We start from the raw sequence: 17,258 nt of genomic DNA, 5'->3' as shown, positions 1-17,258 counted from the left end.
GAAATCAGGTTGGAATATGGTCAAATGTATTACCCATTCACGTATATTTGTTTTTTTAATTTTGTGTAACTCTAATGATGAATTTGGCGAGACTATTTACCTTTGGTACAAGAGGTTGTAGAGACCCTTCTATAAGACTTGAGATTTGGCTCACCTTTTGGCCATTAGACTTGACATTTGGCTCACCTTTTGGCTATTAGACTTCACATTTTACTGATGGGTTTTGTTATTAAGGGAGTCTACATCTGAAATAATTTGCCCGATTTTTTTGTCATGCTTGTATATATTAAATATTATGTATGACGGTTAAAGGTGATTGTGATCTTGGTAGTACGTAATCTCGATGTCATTTTCCAATAATAAATGTTTTTCGGTATGACTCCTCTATGAATGGTTTGAAATACTTGGAATGGTATAGATGGGTGCAATTACTAGAAAAGTGGGTATAAGAAGGTAGTCCCTAACGAGTAAAAATCAGGTTTTCTTGTTGAAAAGAACCGGAGGAAGCGAATTATTCTTATGTTCGAGGGCATGGTAAATTTATATGTACGCCTTATATTTTGAGTAGAAAAAAATATAGCGTAGGGGTTAAATGAGTGCCTCCTAATCCATCTTAAAGATGGAATTCGGATCCAAAACTTTGCAAGCTTATCATCTAGACTACCCTTGAAAAATAGGGTTGTTAACGGGTTGGGCCAGCCCTAGCCTGATCCGGCATGAAATAGAGGGTGCATTGTAGGCTTGAGCCTGGTTTCATGACAACTAGGCTTGAGCCACGACCAGGCAGGGCCAGGCTCTATATAATATAAATATATGTATTAGACTGAAAAAAAAGGTCTGCCTGGTGGCCCAAGCCTAGCCAAATAATATTTCAAGCCTACCCAGCTTGGGGCTGGCTCGCTGTCCTTAGCTTATGACTTGAACTTGACAAGAGAAAACTTGATCGAAGAGCCCAAGGGCCGGTCCATGCCCATTAACGACCTTCCTAAAACCCAGTGCAAATACGAGCTAGCCAATCACCAAATATTTTTTTGAAAATGTAGGAGATGTATAATGTGCCGTATGTATGAAGTGGAATGGAGATTTATGACATCATTGAAAGTATAATATTTAATAGAGCAGAATGACAAACCAAAAATCTTGTAGTCGATTCCAATTAATTAGAAAAAAATGACGAAATAATATGTGAAAAAAAAGGCTTTGAAAAATGGAATTACTCACATTAGATATACTATTGATATCAGTGACATTGCAAAGAAACAAGGGCCTTGGCACAATTAAACCACTAGTCTTAGTGCACATCATAAATGGCAATTATAAAAATGCAATTTGAGAAAATAATGGAGGAAGCATATTTGCTCATCGAAAGTCAAAACAAACATAAGCGTTACACGTGTAGAAAGAGCAACATGGCACGTGAGGAGGCATTGTGCTTTATTCGTGCTCACAAAAGTTGATGCTTGAAAGCAAAGCATGGTATAATCATACTGACACTGATGAGATCGATAGATATGCTCAAGTGTAGTTTCAAAGTCACTTTTGAGTCTCTCTCTCTCTCGAATGTTCTCTCACTCTAGAATGTTCTCTCTTTAATGTTTTCTCTCAAGGAAAATTGTTTCATGCCCGCATTTCTACATTTACAGTCCTCAAGGATATAAAGCATCCATCTTAAATGCAAATAGGTGGTCCATCAAAGAAACAATTGAAACTAGTAGGTGGTCTAAATATTTTTTTAATAAAATTATTATTTTTAATTTTTAAAATTATATTTCTTTATTAATATTCATGATCTCCATGTTAGAGATTATATATCTTTAAAAATTAAATCCAAAAATCCATCTTAAAAATAAATTTTTAAAAAGTGACTCATTTCTACATGGACTCATAAAAAATGTATCCTTCTCTCGATGCTCTCTTACTCTCACTTTTGAATGTTCGCTCCCAATGTTCTTTCACCATCTCTCTCCTAAGGGCCCGTTTGGGTGCCTAAAGAAGCTTGTCCTTACGATAGGCTTCTTTTGGAATTAGCTTCAATGTTGTCCTCTCACTTTCTCTCTCTTTGAATGTTCTCTCTCTCTTTCTCTCGATGTTCTCTCTCCTTGATTCTCGAACTTCTTCCTCTCACACTCCCTTTGAATGTTCTCTTTCTCAATGCTCTCTCTCTCTCTCTCAATGTTATCCCTCTCTTTGAATGTTCTCTCTCTTCAGCTCTCTCTCTCTAGAAGAGATTCTCAAACTTCTTCCTCTCTCTCTATCACTCGTTGAAAAGGGAGTTTAAAGCCTATCTTTCACTGAATTATGAGGCCTAAGTAGATCCTTTTGGATTGATAAGACTAACTACTTCTAAAAGTTAAACCTTATAATTGGTAAAATGATTAGGAAAATCTTGGGACCTAAATTTTGATTAATAAAAGACCATGCTTTTCCTTTTGAGAATCCTCAAGACTATAAAGAAACGAAAGACAAATTTAAAGGGGACCCATTAGTTTTTGCTCTAGGGCAAAATCCACATTAGCATAAGTACTACTATTTCCTCTCTCTCTCTCTCTCTCTCTCTCTCTCTAATGGGGTAGGGTCCATCACAAATTGAATTTGTATTGACATGGTCCTTCTCTCTCTATAATGAGGTAGGGCCCATAAAAAATCGAATTTGCAATAACATGTACTCTCTCTCTCTCTCTAATGGGTAGGACCCATCACAAATCGAATTTGCATTAACATGTTCCTTCTCTCTATCTATAATGGGATAGGGCCCTTTAAAAATCGAATTTTGCCCTCTCTCTCTCTCCTCTCTCTAACTCACGATAGAGACAGACCCACACCTATGAGCTTTCCCCTTTTTTAGGATGCTTTTGGGATGAGTCAAAGTAATTTGTAGCTCTAATTTCTCTTACTATGTTTTTCTTAAGGTACTCAACAAAAGCACGCATACATGCTCTTATGGGGACTATGTTGTACATTTACTCTTTCGGTTAGAAGACCTATTTGGGAAGATCTTTTAATCTGGAATTCAAGAACCACTTGATGATTACTGGATGATTTTTAGGGAAAATATCTCGCACAACCTGGTTTGGTTGTGCACAAGGTAGCTAGAGAGAGACAGATGAGTTAGAGAGAGAGAGAGAGGGGTGTTTGTGTAAATGAATCTCCATGTTTCTACTCCATAGGGACGAAATGCATTGGTCTTTATCAAGTCAGATAGTAACTAACATTTCTATGTTGTTTAGTGCTAGAGAGAGAGATTATTCTAATTTATAAGAGAGATATTCAGGAGATAGGTATTGGTTGTTCTTTTGTGTTGAGAGAGAGAGTGTGTTGTTTTGTTGTTCTTGCTAGGATTTAAGAACCCTATGTGAAAACAAAAATCCTAAATATTAGATTCCACAAAGATTGTGTACTTAACCCGTTAGAAACAAAATAGGAGATAGCACGAGCCATAATATGAGAAATAAAACATAAAACATATACTCCACAAGAAGACAAAGACTTACATGGTTCACCTAATAGTACATCTATGGGTACGGCAAACTGAAATACATTATAACAATGAAAGTTACATTATAAATTTTGGGATATAGGATTACCTCTATAACCCTCGACAAAATCCAGTACAGTAAACCTATTTAGACCCAGTCTCCCTACCGACACCACCCGTTGATCTCTCATCTCTATTCCATGGTTGAATCATTGTCCAATAATAGACTCATCTATGTTTTATAACTAAACCATTGTTTCTCTATTCCACAGCTAAATCATTGTCCATAAATAGACCTATCTCTGTTCTACGGCTAAGCTATTGTCTAGGAAGTGAACCTTAAGAACAACCCACATAGCTAAACCATTGTTCAGGAATAGACTCATCTCAGTTCCACAGCTCAACTACTATTCAGGAAGATAACATTGAAAATAACCGAGACTTTCTTCCTCTAAAAGTCAAACCGTCCAAAATTTTCATGGGAATCGCTCTTCTACAATAAAACAACCTTTCAATCTGCATGAAGCACATTCATAGTGTTTCACTCCATGAGAAGCTTTTTTTTCTCTAAAGAGAGGCCTTGGCATTGATGCAGAAAAGCCATGCCTCTCTCTTTAGAAGAAATCACCTTTCTCACATAGTGACTTAAATAAGGCATACAAATTCTTTATACTTTCATCTCATATATATAAGGTTCGGAGTCCGCATCAAATAGAAAATTTCCTATAGATATTACATATATCTCAAGAAGCAAGAGATATATCCTAGTTTCATAATCTTTTTTTATTTCTATTTCCTTTAAGAAACTTATCAATATCACTCTAAATTTGACATAATATGTGATTTTCTTATGTGGGTGATTTTGGATAATCATTATATCCAACAATGTTGTCTCTCACCCAAGTGTATTTCTTGTATCTTTGTTGGAGGCCAAGAGATTTTATGCCCTCGTTGAAGTATATTATCCATTTGCCCCTTAAGTAAAATGGAATTTAGTGTTAGCTTTAGGACTCCAAACTTTTGGAACCTCAATAAAAATAATTCCTAATTGCACTCTATCTCAAGATTTATTAGAGGCAGTCCAATTTTATCTCAAGATTGAAAAGAGGCCATCCAATTTTTAAAAGATAAATTCTACATGTTAGAAAACTCAAAATTCAAAAATAAAGGAAAATATCTTTGTACAACCTATTTTGGTATATCATTTCCCCTAGACCTAGGGTTTCAAAAACTTTCTGGCCACATAGTTTTTCTAAACATATATCTTCTAACCCCTTAGATCCAATTTATCGATGCTTTTTTTTTTGCCCAAAGCAAAAACTAAAAAAACTCTTGTTTGTCTAGTAAACCTCTTTCTATACAATATCTTTATCTCTCTCTCTCTAACGTTTTTATTTGTTCTTTGTACTCTATTGGTCAATAAACAATATACCTATAGAATGAGTGTAGCTGAAATACTCTATTGCTCAATAAACAACGTATTCATAAAATGAGTATAGCTGAAATGAGGGTGTTGAGAATTTGAGATAGATGAGTGGTAAGACAAGAAGGGATATAATTCTAAATGAATACATTTTAAAACATTTAGATGTGGCACCAATAGACGATAAGATGAGAGAGAGTAGATTTAGGTAGGCCAGCCATGGGTGGTGCAGACCCAATTTACATGTTAAGAGGTGATAGTTAGATTAAGTGGAAGGCCTAAAAGGACATAGTTGGAAATAGTGAGAAAATATATGGTAACTTATGACATCGTTGAAAGAATGATCTTTAATATAGCAGAATGGCGGATCGGGATGCGGTTAATCGACCCCAATTAGTTGAAAAAAAGGCTTTGATGATAAAGGTATTTGGGCTAAAAAAGAGCAATCCTATGGGGTAAATACTTTTTTGTCATAAAGTTTTTAAAACTCTAGGTCTATAAAGAAATAGTATACCAAAGTAGAGTACGCAAAGATTTTTTCCCTTATTTTTAACTTCAAAAATTTTAATTTTTGAGTTTTTTAAGACTAGAATTTATCCTCTTAGAATTGGAAGGTTGTGTTCAATCTTGAGATAGAGTGTAATTAAAATTTTTTTTATTAAAGTTATTCTATCACTTAATAAGTTATATCTCCAAAATTTGATGCCCTAAAGCTTATACTAAATTCCATTTTATTCAAGGGAGTAAATGGATAAATATACTTTAACAAGAGCATAAAATCTCTTGGCCTCAAAGGTACAAGATATACAGTTGGTGGGAGACAAAACAACAAAAGATCAAACCACACACACCATCTCTCTTAATAGAAGAGAACGACCAATCCCTATCTCTTCTATTTTTCTGTTATAAAAAAGAGAATAATTTCTCTCTCTAGAATCTCCCCCTCTCTCTCTCTAGCACTCCCTCTCTTTTGAATCTCCCTCTCTCTCTCTAGCACTGAACATCATGGAAATGTTAGTTACTAACCTATTTTCTCCCTCTCTCTCTCTATCCGTAACATCCACGTTCAAACTTCAGAGCATTCTCTCTCTACTTGTGCACAAGTACATGTACATTCTTTCTTTCTCTACCTTATGCCCAAGCTAAATAATACATTATCTCTGCCTTGCTCTCTCTCTATCCACAATATCATGTACTTCCTAGTCTCAATAGAATAGTTCAAAACTGCAAATATATTCTCTTTCTCTCTATCAAAGTTATAGTTTAGCTTACATGAGAGAGGTAATCTCGATACGGTCCGAATTCGAATCCGTGTTTTCATGCTGGCAACCCGAACCTTTTACCATCGCACCAAACAATGGCCTCAGGATTCGAATCCGTGTTTTCATGCTCGCAACCCGAACCTTTTACCATCGCACCAAACAATGGCCCCTTTTTTTCCTCTCTCTATCTACCAAAAAAATTCTTCCTCTCTCTCTCTAGCATGCACGTAGCACATAGTCTGAATAGAATAGTGCAAATGTTCACGCTCAAAGTGTGGGCAGGTAGTAGTGAGCAGTGCGCTTCTCTCTCTTTCTAACTCCCATTCTCTCTTTAGATTTAGTTTCTCTCTCTAAGCAAACCCATCTCTGACTCCCATTCTCTCTCTAGTTTTAGTTTCTCTCTCTATGCAGGCCCATCTCTCACTCCCATTCTCTCTCTAGTTTTAGTTTGAAAGCAGGCCCATGTCTAACTCCCATTCTCTCTCTAGTTTTAGTTTCTCTCTCTAAGCAGGCCCCACTTGTAACGGATCCTTAGAAGAAGCTCTCTCGCATCACTGTACTCCACTTCCCCCCCAACTTTTCCTTTTCCCAATTCCCAACTCCTTGCTCAGATAAAACCTCTTTCTCTCTCTAAACTCTCTTTCTCTCTCTAAACTCTCTTCTCTCTCTAATTTAAATCTCGCTCGTCCCTCTACTTCCAACCTTGAGCCCACCTCTCTGCAAAAACCCAACTCCCACGCCTCTCTGCTCAAACCCACCCCCACCCATTTCCCTGTCCCCCCTTTCTCTCTACATTTTCATGTTTTCCAACCAACCCATCTCAACAAACACCTGCATTTACATTTTCTCTCTCATTCTAGGGTTTCAGAGTGCTTCCAGCCATGGCCGAGCTTCAGGCCAATGGCATGAGCGAGTCTGCAACTAAGCCTTCTTTCACCTCCTCGGCTTCCTTCAGAGAAGGAAAGAGCAGGAGGAAAACCCTAACTAGAGTTGGTTCTGAGGCTGATGATTTCATTAATCTTCTACATGGGTCTGATCCAGTTAAGGTTGAACTTAATCGACTCGAGAATGAAGTGAAAGGTAAGATTTTTTTTTTCTTGTTCATGCTCTGTTTTCTCCCCCTTTCTTGTAGTATTTCTCCTTTATTTATATATATTTTTTTGTGGGTTTTGGATGAAGCATAATGTGAGGTTATTTGATTCTTTGCGTTAGTTATTGTTCTCTTGGCTTTATTTATTTCTTGATTCAGTAGGGATTTCTAGAGGAAGAAACTATTTTTCTCTGCTGGCAATTTCTAGTGAGTGAGAGAGTAGTTTCTGTTATCTTTTTGGAAGGGGCTTCTACAGAGGGAGAAAGTAGTTTGTTTACGAAGGTTACTAAGTATGATTGGGGTTTTCATGTCTTAATGATATGTTCTTTCTCTTGTTTGTTTAAAGTGGATTATGAGCTGAGATTTTTCTTGAATATGTCATGTCGGCCGTAAAATGTGCGTTTCGGCCTTTCCACTGCTTAAATTTTCGTTTCTTGGCTCTGTAATCTGACATTTATTTATTTTTCCTTTTATTCTGTCAAAGTTGTTCTCTCTATATATCTTTTTTGTATAGAATGGAGATGATTTGTTTAGATGTAATTTTAGATTCAGAGGAATTTAAAATTCATCTTTTGTAAAAGATCCTGAGGAGAATTTTCCAATAAGACCATTTTACTGTCAAAGTTGTGTTTTTCGAGATTTAGTTTATTGGAATTTCTGTTGTTTTATGAACTTGTTGCCTGCTATGATTTGGAAAAGTAATGAAAAACGTGAGTGCATTATAAAATTTAAGAAATTCATTTGAAATACTAAAGTGTGCATTTCGAACTCGTAATGACATTTCTGTTGCTTAAATTTTCACAGTTATCTACTGAATAATAAGAATAATTTATTTTTCAATTTACCATTTGTACTGACCTACATGATGATTATGATTTATGAAAGATAGCTGTAACCAATGTAGTGCAATCTGTAGCAAACAGGCCAGTTTGATCAATTTTGATTGATATAATATAGCGACCCTCAGGTCCGAGATATTCAGAGAATTGGTCAGAACTGCGACCAATTGGAGTGTGTTAACCCACTTATTGAACAGGATTGGACTAACTATCAGATCGGATTGGACTGGATCTTGTCTTTCTCTATTTCAACTTCCATGACAGTTTCCGAGCTGTTAATTATAATCATTCGCATTCATAATTCAACCTTAAAACAAAATTATGAATGTTAAGCTTCAATTTGGAGGCCCTGATGCTAATAAATAATTGTAATTACTAAGAACGAAAATGACAACTTTCCCAACTGATAGCGAGAAATCCAGAGACTGAGATGAAATCGAACTCTGATTTATGGGAAAAGTCAATCCAATAATAACACCGGAGCATTCTGGGTTTCGTATTAAAACTCGAAGCGATGATGATTGTGGAATAGTTTTGAGATAGAAAGTAAAAATATAAAAATTGTATTTTGCTTCTTCACAGATAGAATGGGGATGATGATGATGGGGTAAAAGTTGGAGACTGAGTATCGTTTTTTGTATTTGTTTAGAACTTCCCTTTTGAAAAATTGTAGAACTTTTTCAATTGAAGAGAAATATTGGATTTCATGACCAATGTGCCATGTACGAACATGAAATATTTTTTGTTCAATTTCATTGAGGGTTTTTGCAATTTTTGTTGGTCCCAGATAAAGATAGGGAATTGGGGGAAGCTCAGGCAGAAATCAAGGCATTGAAGTTATCTGAACGTTTGAGAGAGAAGGCTGTCGAAGAGGTGTACATTTGAATTTTCAAAATCTTATCACTTCAATACCAATGGAAAGCTTTTTTTTTTTAAAGAAAATTATCATTCCCATGGCTGGGCATCTTTTAACATTTTATGCTTTTAACTTATTGTCAGAGATTTACTGATATATGAGATTAATGTCTTGTCTATTGCAGCTCACAGATGAACTGCAAAAGGTGGATGAAAAGCTCAAGGCAGCCGGTGCTCTTATAGAAAGCAAAGTATGATGTTTGTATTATTATGCCTTTTTCTTACTTAGGCATTCAAGTTTAAACTGATAGCTCTTGTAATTACAGTTGCCCGTTTCTAACTGGAACATCTAAGACATTCAATCAATGCCACATATACTTTTTATAGGGTTTTAGATTTTCTGTACTTAGTAATAGAAAAGTTGTAGGCTTTATACATTTTCACTTCACGTTTCTCATCAGTTATATGTCTTGACTCTTTCAGAATCTTGAGATTAAGAAGATAAATGATGAGAAGAAAGCATCTCTTGTTGCCCAGTATGCAGCAGAAGCCACACTCAGAAGGGTACATGCAGCTCAGAAAGATGATGAGATGCCCCCAATTGAGGCCATCATTGCTCCACTGGAAGCAGAGCTGCGACTAGCTCGGCTAGAGGTATGTTATTATGGAATGTACTCTTAGCCATGGGTTAGGAATATAAGTTGCACAAAAATACGGAAAAAAATTAAGATGACAATAAAAAATAATAATAAAATCGAAACAATTGACGATATGTTGAAGGCATGAAAACAGATGAAAGAAACAGTAAAGTGACAGTGTTCTGCTAGACATAGGAAATTTTTTTGTTATTGTCAGAATGTAGAGGTGTTTTGGCTATTTCTAGAGATGAAGTTTCAGAAAAAGAAAAAGGATAGCAGTTGCTCAGAGGATTGGAGAATTTCTTTTCTAGTGTCATTATTCAGGGAAGGGTCAACTATGGCCACAAATATGTAAGTGTTCTGCAAAGCCATTAATAATTTGAAAGGATAGGAATTTTTTGGATATTTTTCAAGGGATAAAATTGTATGTGCTAGTGGTTATTAAAGGGAATGTAAGAATTTTTAACGTTTCGAGTGTTGAAGCTCTTGCAATTCACTCTAGAAAAGAAACTTATGTGCAATGACTGTTATCTGTTCTTGATAAGTAGATGTATTAAGCAAGTACTTATTCTGAATCTCTGATAATTATTGGAAAATGTATGTCTCCCGTTCCCCAGGCCGCTAAGTTGCAGGACGACAACAGGGCGCTGGATCGCCTTACCAAGTCAAAGGGAGCAGCGTTACTCGAAGCAGAGAGGACTGTTCAGGTAGCCTTGGCTAAGGCTGCCTTGGTTGATGATCTCCAGAACAAAAACCAAGAGCTCATGAAACAAATAGAGATATGCCAGGTAGTCTTTTGTTTTGGTGTTTCAGTCTTCTATCATTTGCAACTGCTTGTTTTTTATTATTTTCCTTTTTAATTGCTATACATTTTTGCTGGTATTAATCATACACTATACCCATGTTAGGAAGAGAATAAGATACTCGACAAATTGCACAGACAAAAGGTTGCAGAAGTTGAAAAGCTGAGCCAGACTGTTCGTGAGCTTGAAGAGGCGGTTCTTGCTGGTGGTGCTGCAGCAAATGCTGTGCGAGATTACCAGCGAAAATTCATGGAGATGAATGTAAAACTTCCACCAATTCCCAACTTTTTGTATAATTAAAAAACAAAAAAGACATAAATTTTCAATATATTCTTTCAAGATTCATTCCTTTTCGTCGTGCTTATATGCAAATTCTCATGAAACACTGCTATTTACTTTTCATTATTTGCTTTGTCACTTTCTTAAGGAGGAGAAGAAAATATTAGATAGAGAACTTGCTCGTACAAAGGTCACCGCAAATCGGGTTGCAGTTGTGGTTGCAAATGAATGGAAAGATGCCAATGACAAAGTCATGCCTGTCAGGCAATGGCTTGAGGAAAGAAGATTTTTGCAGGTTCAGTATCCTCCTTATTTCCCTTGAGTTGTCTTTTCTCTCTCCATTTCCTGCTGTTTCTTGGTTTACTCTTGCTTTTTTTATTTGTAGGGAGAAATGCAGCAACTTCGAGATAAACTGGCCATTGCAGAACGGACTGCAAAATCTGAAGCCCAGTTGAAAGTGAGCCCTCTCTCTCTCTCCCTCGCTCCCTCCCTCCATCTCTCCCCCCACCCAACGGCCGTTCTCTAGCTAGCTGCTTAACCATTGTGGCTTATGTTTTGTGTTGATACTTGGAAGGGCTACTTGACCTCATTTATTTTTCTTGGATACTTAGGAAAGGTATCACTTGCGGCTCAAAGTTCTAGAAGATGGGTTGAAAGCATCTCCAAGTGGACATATCCGTCCTTCGGAGGTGAGAAGTGTGAGCAATGGACGTTCACGTCGCCAATCACTTGGTGGGGCAGAGAATTTCTCTCGATTGTCTTCCAACGGCTTATCCCGGAGAACCCCAGCTTCTAGTCCCTCGAACAATATAAGTACAGTGTTAAAGCATGCAAAGGGCTCATCAAGATCATTTGATGGAGGTAATAGATTATCAGAAAAGAATAAGGTCTGCTTGAATAATGGGGTGGTGCCCAATTCTTCACTTAACACAGCTGTTGAGGAACATAGAAGGACCGAGAACAGTAATACATGCAAGGAGAACCAAGATGTCAAACAAAGTGATACTTCAAAAGCGGATGCGGATGATTATGTATCTGGATTGTTGTATGATATGCTTCAAAAGGAGGTTATAGCTTTGAGGAAAGCTAGTCATGAAAAGGATCAAAGCCTAAAAGACAAGGATGATGCTATTGAGGTTGCCCTCTTTTCTTTTAATTTGTTAAAAGTTTTTACTTTCTCTGTCATGGGTAGCCTTGCCTCTCCTTTGATTGTACCAACACTCTGCCAAATGTGCCTGAGTTTTCATTTGACAATCCTTTGGTGCATGCTTCGCTAGCTTATTCTAATTTTTATCTATGCGTGCGATCCTTGCTCCCTTGTTCAGATGCTTGCAAAAAAGGTAGATACTTTAACAAAAGCGATGGAGGTTGAGGCCAAGAAGATGAGAAGGGAAGTAGCTACCATGGAGAAAGAAGTAGCTGCAATGCGAGTTGGGAAGGGGCATGATCTTAGGACAAAGCGTCTAAGTAATTCCAAGGTTACTTCTCAATTAGTCCCAGGAAGGTAAGGTTTGCTTACTATTTCATAATTTGTATCTGTTTTAGATATGCATTAAATGGTAAACCTATAAAAAGATAGACTTCGATATTTATTTCTTCCTGGAAAAAGTTTACATAAAGTGTCGACCTTATACTATAGAAGCTCAATGCAGGACAACCCTCCAATTGATCATCTTGATTGTGATATGTTATCATCATTGTCAAAGCTTTTTTTCCCAACTAATTGGGATCGGCTGACTTTGATATTTATGTTTATGAAAGAAAAAATAGGTTTTAAGTCCTAAAAATAGTGCATTTTTAACACATTATCTAGACCATCCATTTTCAAAATTTTCAAGTGCCTATAGATCTACTTGATTTGCACATTTTTGGAACTTGAATTTTATAATTAGGGTTGGAAATCAGTTTTTAGGTCATCGTAATGTTTTTGGCACTGGAACTGCATCTTTCAGCAGAGTTTAAAGGTGTGCCTCACTTTGATTTTTTAAGGTGAACACCTTTTATAAACCTCACCTTCTATTCATATATGTACTCCATAGCGATAGTAAGGCAAAGGAAATAATGGGTGCTGGTGCTCATAAAAAAGTTACAAAAAAAGAGCAAGACCTACGTAGAAAGTCATTCACCAACTCAAATAGACTGGAGATTTTTTTCCATAAAACATTTTGTCTTTCAATTGAAGGAAGATGAAGGTTTGACCTTTGAAGAGCTTGCACCTGTTCTATTTGACTCACCTGTTCTGTTTGACTCACCTGCCCACCAAGTCACCTTGGCTTCATGACTTAGGCAAGTTGAAGCGCTTGCAAACATTGACTTTGATGAATAGAATGATGTATAACATCAATAGAGCAATGTATAAATATGAGAAAATGTTAGAGAATTGTTTCTAAGTATGGGGTTTCTTAAAATAGATTGACATATAAGAAAATCCTGGTATGTTGCTCATGTTTAGATCGCTTCCATCCTTCCATTCCTCTAAATCCTTCAAATTAGAAAGCATTAAATTTGTAATGGAATGTAAAAATTCAACTATCCCCCTTGGCATTAAATTTCCATCCTTCCATTCGGTAAATTTCCCCCTGGGTCTTCCTCCAAACAAAAGTTTTTATCGAGTTGCATTTGATTTTGGGTTGTGTAGGTCATTTCCTGCCTTGGTTCAACACTAGGGCTTATCCTTTTGAGGTACCCAGGTCATTTCCCACTGGGAGCCTAGGTAGCGTAACCCCTAAGTATTTACATGAAGTTCAGATTCTCTATTAGGATTCCAATTCAAGTAGTTACATTTTTCAACTTTATGAGATCATGATCATGAGCATGACATTTCCATTATGTTTTTTTTTTCTTTTACATTGGTGGCAATTATATGAGATTCTTCACACTACTTTAAATGCATATTAGTTAATATGCAATGCCATGCATTTGCATCCTCGTGCTATGAGCCCATTGGGTTGATTTGGTCAATGAATGACAAAGACAAGAAACTTACTCAAGATATGCTAATTGATTTCATTTTGGTCTGTTGTATTTTGTGGCGGAATGATTGTCGAACGATATATCAACATTCAAAAGCTTGAACTTGTTGGCCAACTCTCTCAATGCCAAAACTGAGTCAACTTGGAAACGGTTTAACTTGGAAAAACATGGTGATTTTTTCAAATCATGTGCAATGAAGTTGAAAAGGCAAAGTGTCTATGATGGGACTCAAACCCAGATTGTCACTAAGGCATCTCACAATGCTATCACACGGTAATATACCATTTATCCGTCAAAACAATATAGAAAAATACATACAGTCAAATATTCACTTAAAAAAAAATGTTGCCCACGAAATGAGTAAAGCTGACTGAGGCAAGTTTTCAAATTTGGAATGAATTTTTTAATCATGGTTTTACATATAACCACATTTCTCTAGAGAACAAATTTTTAGATGATCTATTGGATGAATGGGTCATCTGTCCTTTTATTATTTATAATCTGTATAAAAAATTATTATTTTCAATATTAATTGTACTAACTTATGTTTCCAAAAACATAGAATAAAAACAAAGAATAATTGTACAAAATAGGTCATGAGAAATATCAATAATATAACATCACGAGTAGTATATATTAATAATATAACATCAAAGGCCATATTAATGAGGATGTCAATCTTCAAATTCATGATCATTTCAAGAGTAGTTATGATGGTAAGGTGACTATGATGTCACTATTACTCTAGATATCTTGATTCCTACACAACTCATAATTGCATCCATTTCAGACAAATGAAGACCCACACAACAGGTGGTAAAGAAAAAAATGTGAAAGAGAGAAAGTAGATGTGCAAAGGATGAAAAGGAACAGAGAGGGAAAGGTAGGATACTGGAGAGCAGATATAGAAGAAATGGGAAGAAGGGGAAAAGGGTTGGGGAGGGTGAATGGGGTGAACCAAATATGTTCTTCACTTAGTTGCCTTTTATATATCTCTTTTGAATATCATAAAGTTGAACTTGAAAAGTGGTGATTTATTTACAATGTATTGTATTTGCTATTTTATTGATGTATTCTGGTTTTGTATCGTCATAAAGAACCTCAGCTTCTATTTCCATCCAATTATGTACAATTTTGTTTGCTTGTGTTAATTTCTAGATTCTACCATTTTTCCTACATGCCACGGGGTTATAAAAGACATAGTATTGAATACGAGAACCAGGATCTCATCTTTGCGACCCATTCATCCAATGAACCCATTACGAAACTATTTCTAGTTTGGTGTGAATATATAGATGGTTCCTCTACTTGGTGTATTTCATAAAGAATACTGAAATCGATTTCACAGCCAAAGGATGGATATCTCTGCCACGATATACGGATGGCTATAAAGTAGTCCAATATGTCATGTGATTGCCACCTTTTGGCTGAGTAATATAAAAGGAAATATCAATGCTAAAGAGCTCAAAAATTCAAATTCAAGATCTGAATCTGATATTTGAATTGAAGCCTAACATGATAAAAGATCAGTTGCTGTTTCTTTGAAGTGGGGTATAGTTGTTAGTGAGGTTCTTACCTGGAGGTTGCTTCTCCCTGGAGGTTCTTCTGGCTAAACATTCTTGGATTTTGAAATCAAGAAACAAAAGTCTTGAAAGGTTATGAATTGCTAGAACACACCAGGAATAGTGAAATAAAAAATCAACATCAGGTCTACAAATCTGAAACTTAGTACCTTTTGGACTATTTATATCGACTTGAGGTTATCAAGCTGTAAAAATAGAAACCTTGTCCAGTCCATGTTGGGCGTTGTGGTTTAAAAGCTAAATAAAGAAATGTGAATAATGGGTTGCTGGTCTAATAAGGGTGATGACCTTAAACTTTCCCTTAACATGTCCGAAGCTTGCCACGTCTTATCTTGGATCCTGAGTCGACCCCAAATCATAGGGATAAGGCTTGGATGATGCTTTATAATGGGTTGCTGCAGGGTTGAGTTAATGGTTAGTTGAACGTGCAAAGGATGCTCGAGTAGTTGATTAACTTGAATTGCAAGGCTGCATAGTTGATTGCTTAGTATTTTTGGGTACTTGATCTTTGATGAAATAGGTTCTGCATGCATGTTGATTATGTAGTAATGTAATGGGTAGATTCTTGCCCACTTTCTTCTTCAATTATTGTAATACTTTGCCTTTTTTTTTTTTTGAAACGGTACATGCTTTGCCTTGTCATAGAGAACCTTTGATATATAACTTTAGCTATAGACTCTTCAAATATGTGGCCGACCCCAAATAGTTGAGAAAAGGCTTTGATTATGATGACTCTTCAAATATGTTCATGTCTTCATGACCCTTTCTATTTGTTTAGTTGGTAGTGATCTAAAATTGGTACAATTATTTTTTTATATAGATCTTGAAAAACTGTGCTGCTGAAAGTTTCTGATAATTAAAATTTGAACTGTTTGGTTTATGAAAGGAAAATAAAATAAAGTTTAATGATTGGTTGAAACAATATTTTCATTAGAATTCTGCATGGTGTATAGTTGTTTAATCTGGCGTATTGGTTTCTCTAATGGCAGGAATGTGAGGAGCACTTAACCTAGCTAACGGGGCGGTTAACACATGACTGAATCGGTTTGGCCATTCTATGTTACTTCGATTCGGTCATTTTTATCTTTATTTTTCTTGTTCCTTTGTCTGATAATTTGTTCCTCTAATCGATTTATGTACCGTAATTTCTTTTCGAGGTGGGTTTTAGGTCAGATTTAAGATCCAAATCAGGCTTCTGTTTTTTCTGGTTATTGGTTTTTCTTTTTTATCTTTCTGCTGTTTATTCTGACCAACTGGTTCGATTATGAACTAACTTTGTATATTTTTGTTGTATTGTGAATATATTTTGTTATTTTCTTCTTGCTGATGAATTAGAGTGATAAATTTTTGGATCGTGAGAAGTTGGAAGGCTTTCACATTTCACAGTGCAGCTTGCTTGGACCTGGCAAATAAAAGCTTGTTTGCACGTCATCTTATTTGTGAGAAAGTGGTTTCTGCGCCAGGGGATGTATAACTGCATTCGTAGTCGTGGTGTCTCCAAAAAAAGGGCAAAATCAACGGTTTAAATTTTTTAAAAAACATATCATTTTTTAGTTTTTAATATTTATTTATGTAGAATGAGATGAGTGACTATATTAAGAAAGTGGCAAAAAAAAGTTTTGGAATAATCTAGAAGGAATAGAAATTCTGATAACGAAACTTGGTGTTGGAATGGTGAGGTTCAGAATGACATTAGTGAAAAACATTCATTTTATAAAATTTGACAGTGTACTAGAAATTATCACAATTTAGAAAAATGTAAAAATGTTAAGAAAAATAATAAATAATAGTAAGGTTAAATTTAAGTCATATGATAACCTTTACACTAAATCGAGAATAAGAAAGGATGAAAAAGATATTTTTAAATTAGCAAAAATGAGAGAAAATGTGGGGATTTAAATTGTATTAAACGCATCAAGAGTAAGCATCAAAAGATCTTGATGAAGGATGATGAAGTCAACATAAAGTAGAGAGCTTAGTTTCAAAAACTATTAAATGATGAACACAATGAAAATATAGCATTAGAAAGAACTGTTGG

General features: G+C 35.8%; 1 protein-coding gene across 3 annotated transcripts; it reads left to right on the top strand.

Annotated features, from left to right (window-relative positions):
* The first annotated feature begins 6,865 nt into the window (after positions 1-6,865).
* On the top strand, positions 6,866-16,547 carry LOC18426112 (microtubule-associated protein 70-2). Of its 3 annotated transcripts, none has more exons than XM_011622083.3 (11): positions 6,866-7,240; positions 8,877-8,962; positions 9,130-9,195; positions 9,428-9,598; positions 10,200-10,370; positions 10,491-10,646; positions 10,813-10,959; positions 11,050-11,121; positions 11,276-11,800; positions 11,990-12,168; positions 16,210-16,547. In XM_011622083.3, exons 1-11 carry the CDS (start codon positions 7,042-7,044, stop codon positions 16,226-16,228), a joined length of 1,791 nt encoding a protein of 596 aa, XP_011620385.2. In that variant the 5' UTR covers positions 6,866-7,041; the 3' UTR covers positions 16,229-16,547. The 3 variants fall into 3 exon arrangements, with proteins under 3 accessions (XP_011620385.2, XP_088714619.1, XP_088714627.1); XM_088858493.1 differs by lacking the exon at positions 16,210-16,547 and adding an exon at positions 14,428-14,752; XM_088858501.1 differs by lacking the exon at positions 16,210-16,547 and having other exon boundaries at positions 11,990-12,173.
* Positions 16,548-17,258: the final 711 nt, after the last annotated feature.

The sequence above is a fragment of the Amborella trichopoda genome, chromosome 1, assembly GCF_054954075.1.
Source record: "Amborella trichopoda isolate Santa Cruz 75 chromosome 1, AtrichopodaSantaCruz75HAP2 v2.0, whole genome shotgun sequence".
Classification (NCBI taxonomy): domain Eukaryota; kingdom Viridiplantae; phylum Streptophyta; class Magnoliopsida; order Amborellales; family Amborellaceae; genus Amborella; species Amborella trichopoda.
The sequence above is the reverse complement of the archived record's forward strand: the minus strand, read 5'-3'. Positions and strand labels throughout refer to the sequence as shown.

What these genes read in the sequence shown, in the direction of transcription:
- LOC18426112 (XM_088858493.1), top strand. Translation starts at nt 7,042, where the DNA reads ATGGCCGAGCTTCAGGCCAATGGCATGAGCGAGTCTGCAACTAAGCCT. An exon ending in GTGCTCTTATAGAAAGCAAA is followed by an intron (nt 9,196 to 9,427) that starts GTATGATGTTTG and finishes TGACTCTTTCAG; the next exon opens with AATCTTGAGATTAAGAAGAT. An exon ending in AATCTGAAGCCCAGTTGAAA is followed by an intron (nt 11,122 to 11,275) that starts GTGAGCCCTCTC and finishes TTGGATACTTAG; the next exon opens with GAAAGGTATCACTTGCGGCT.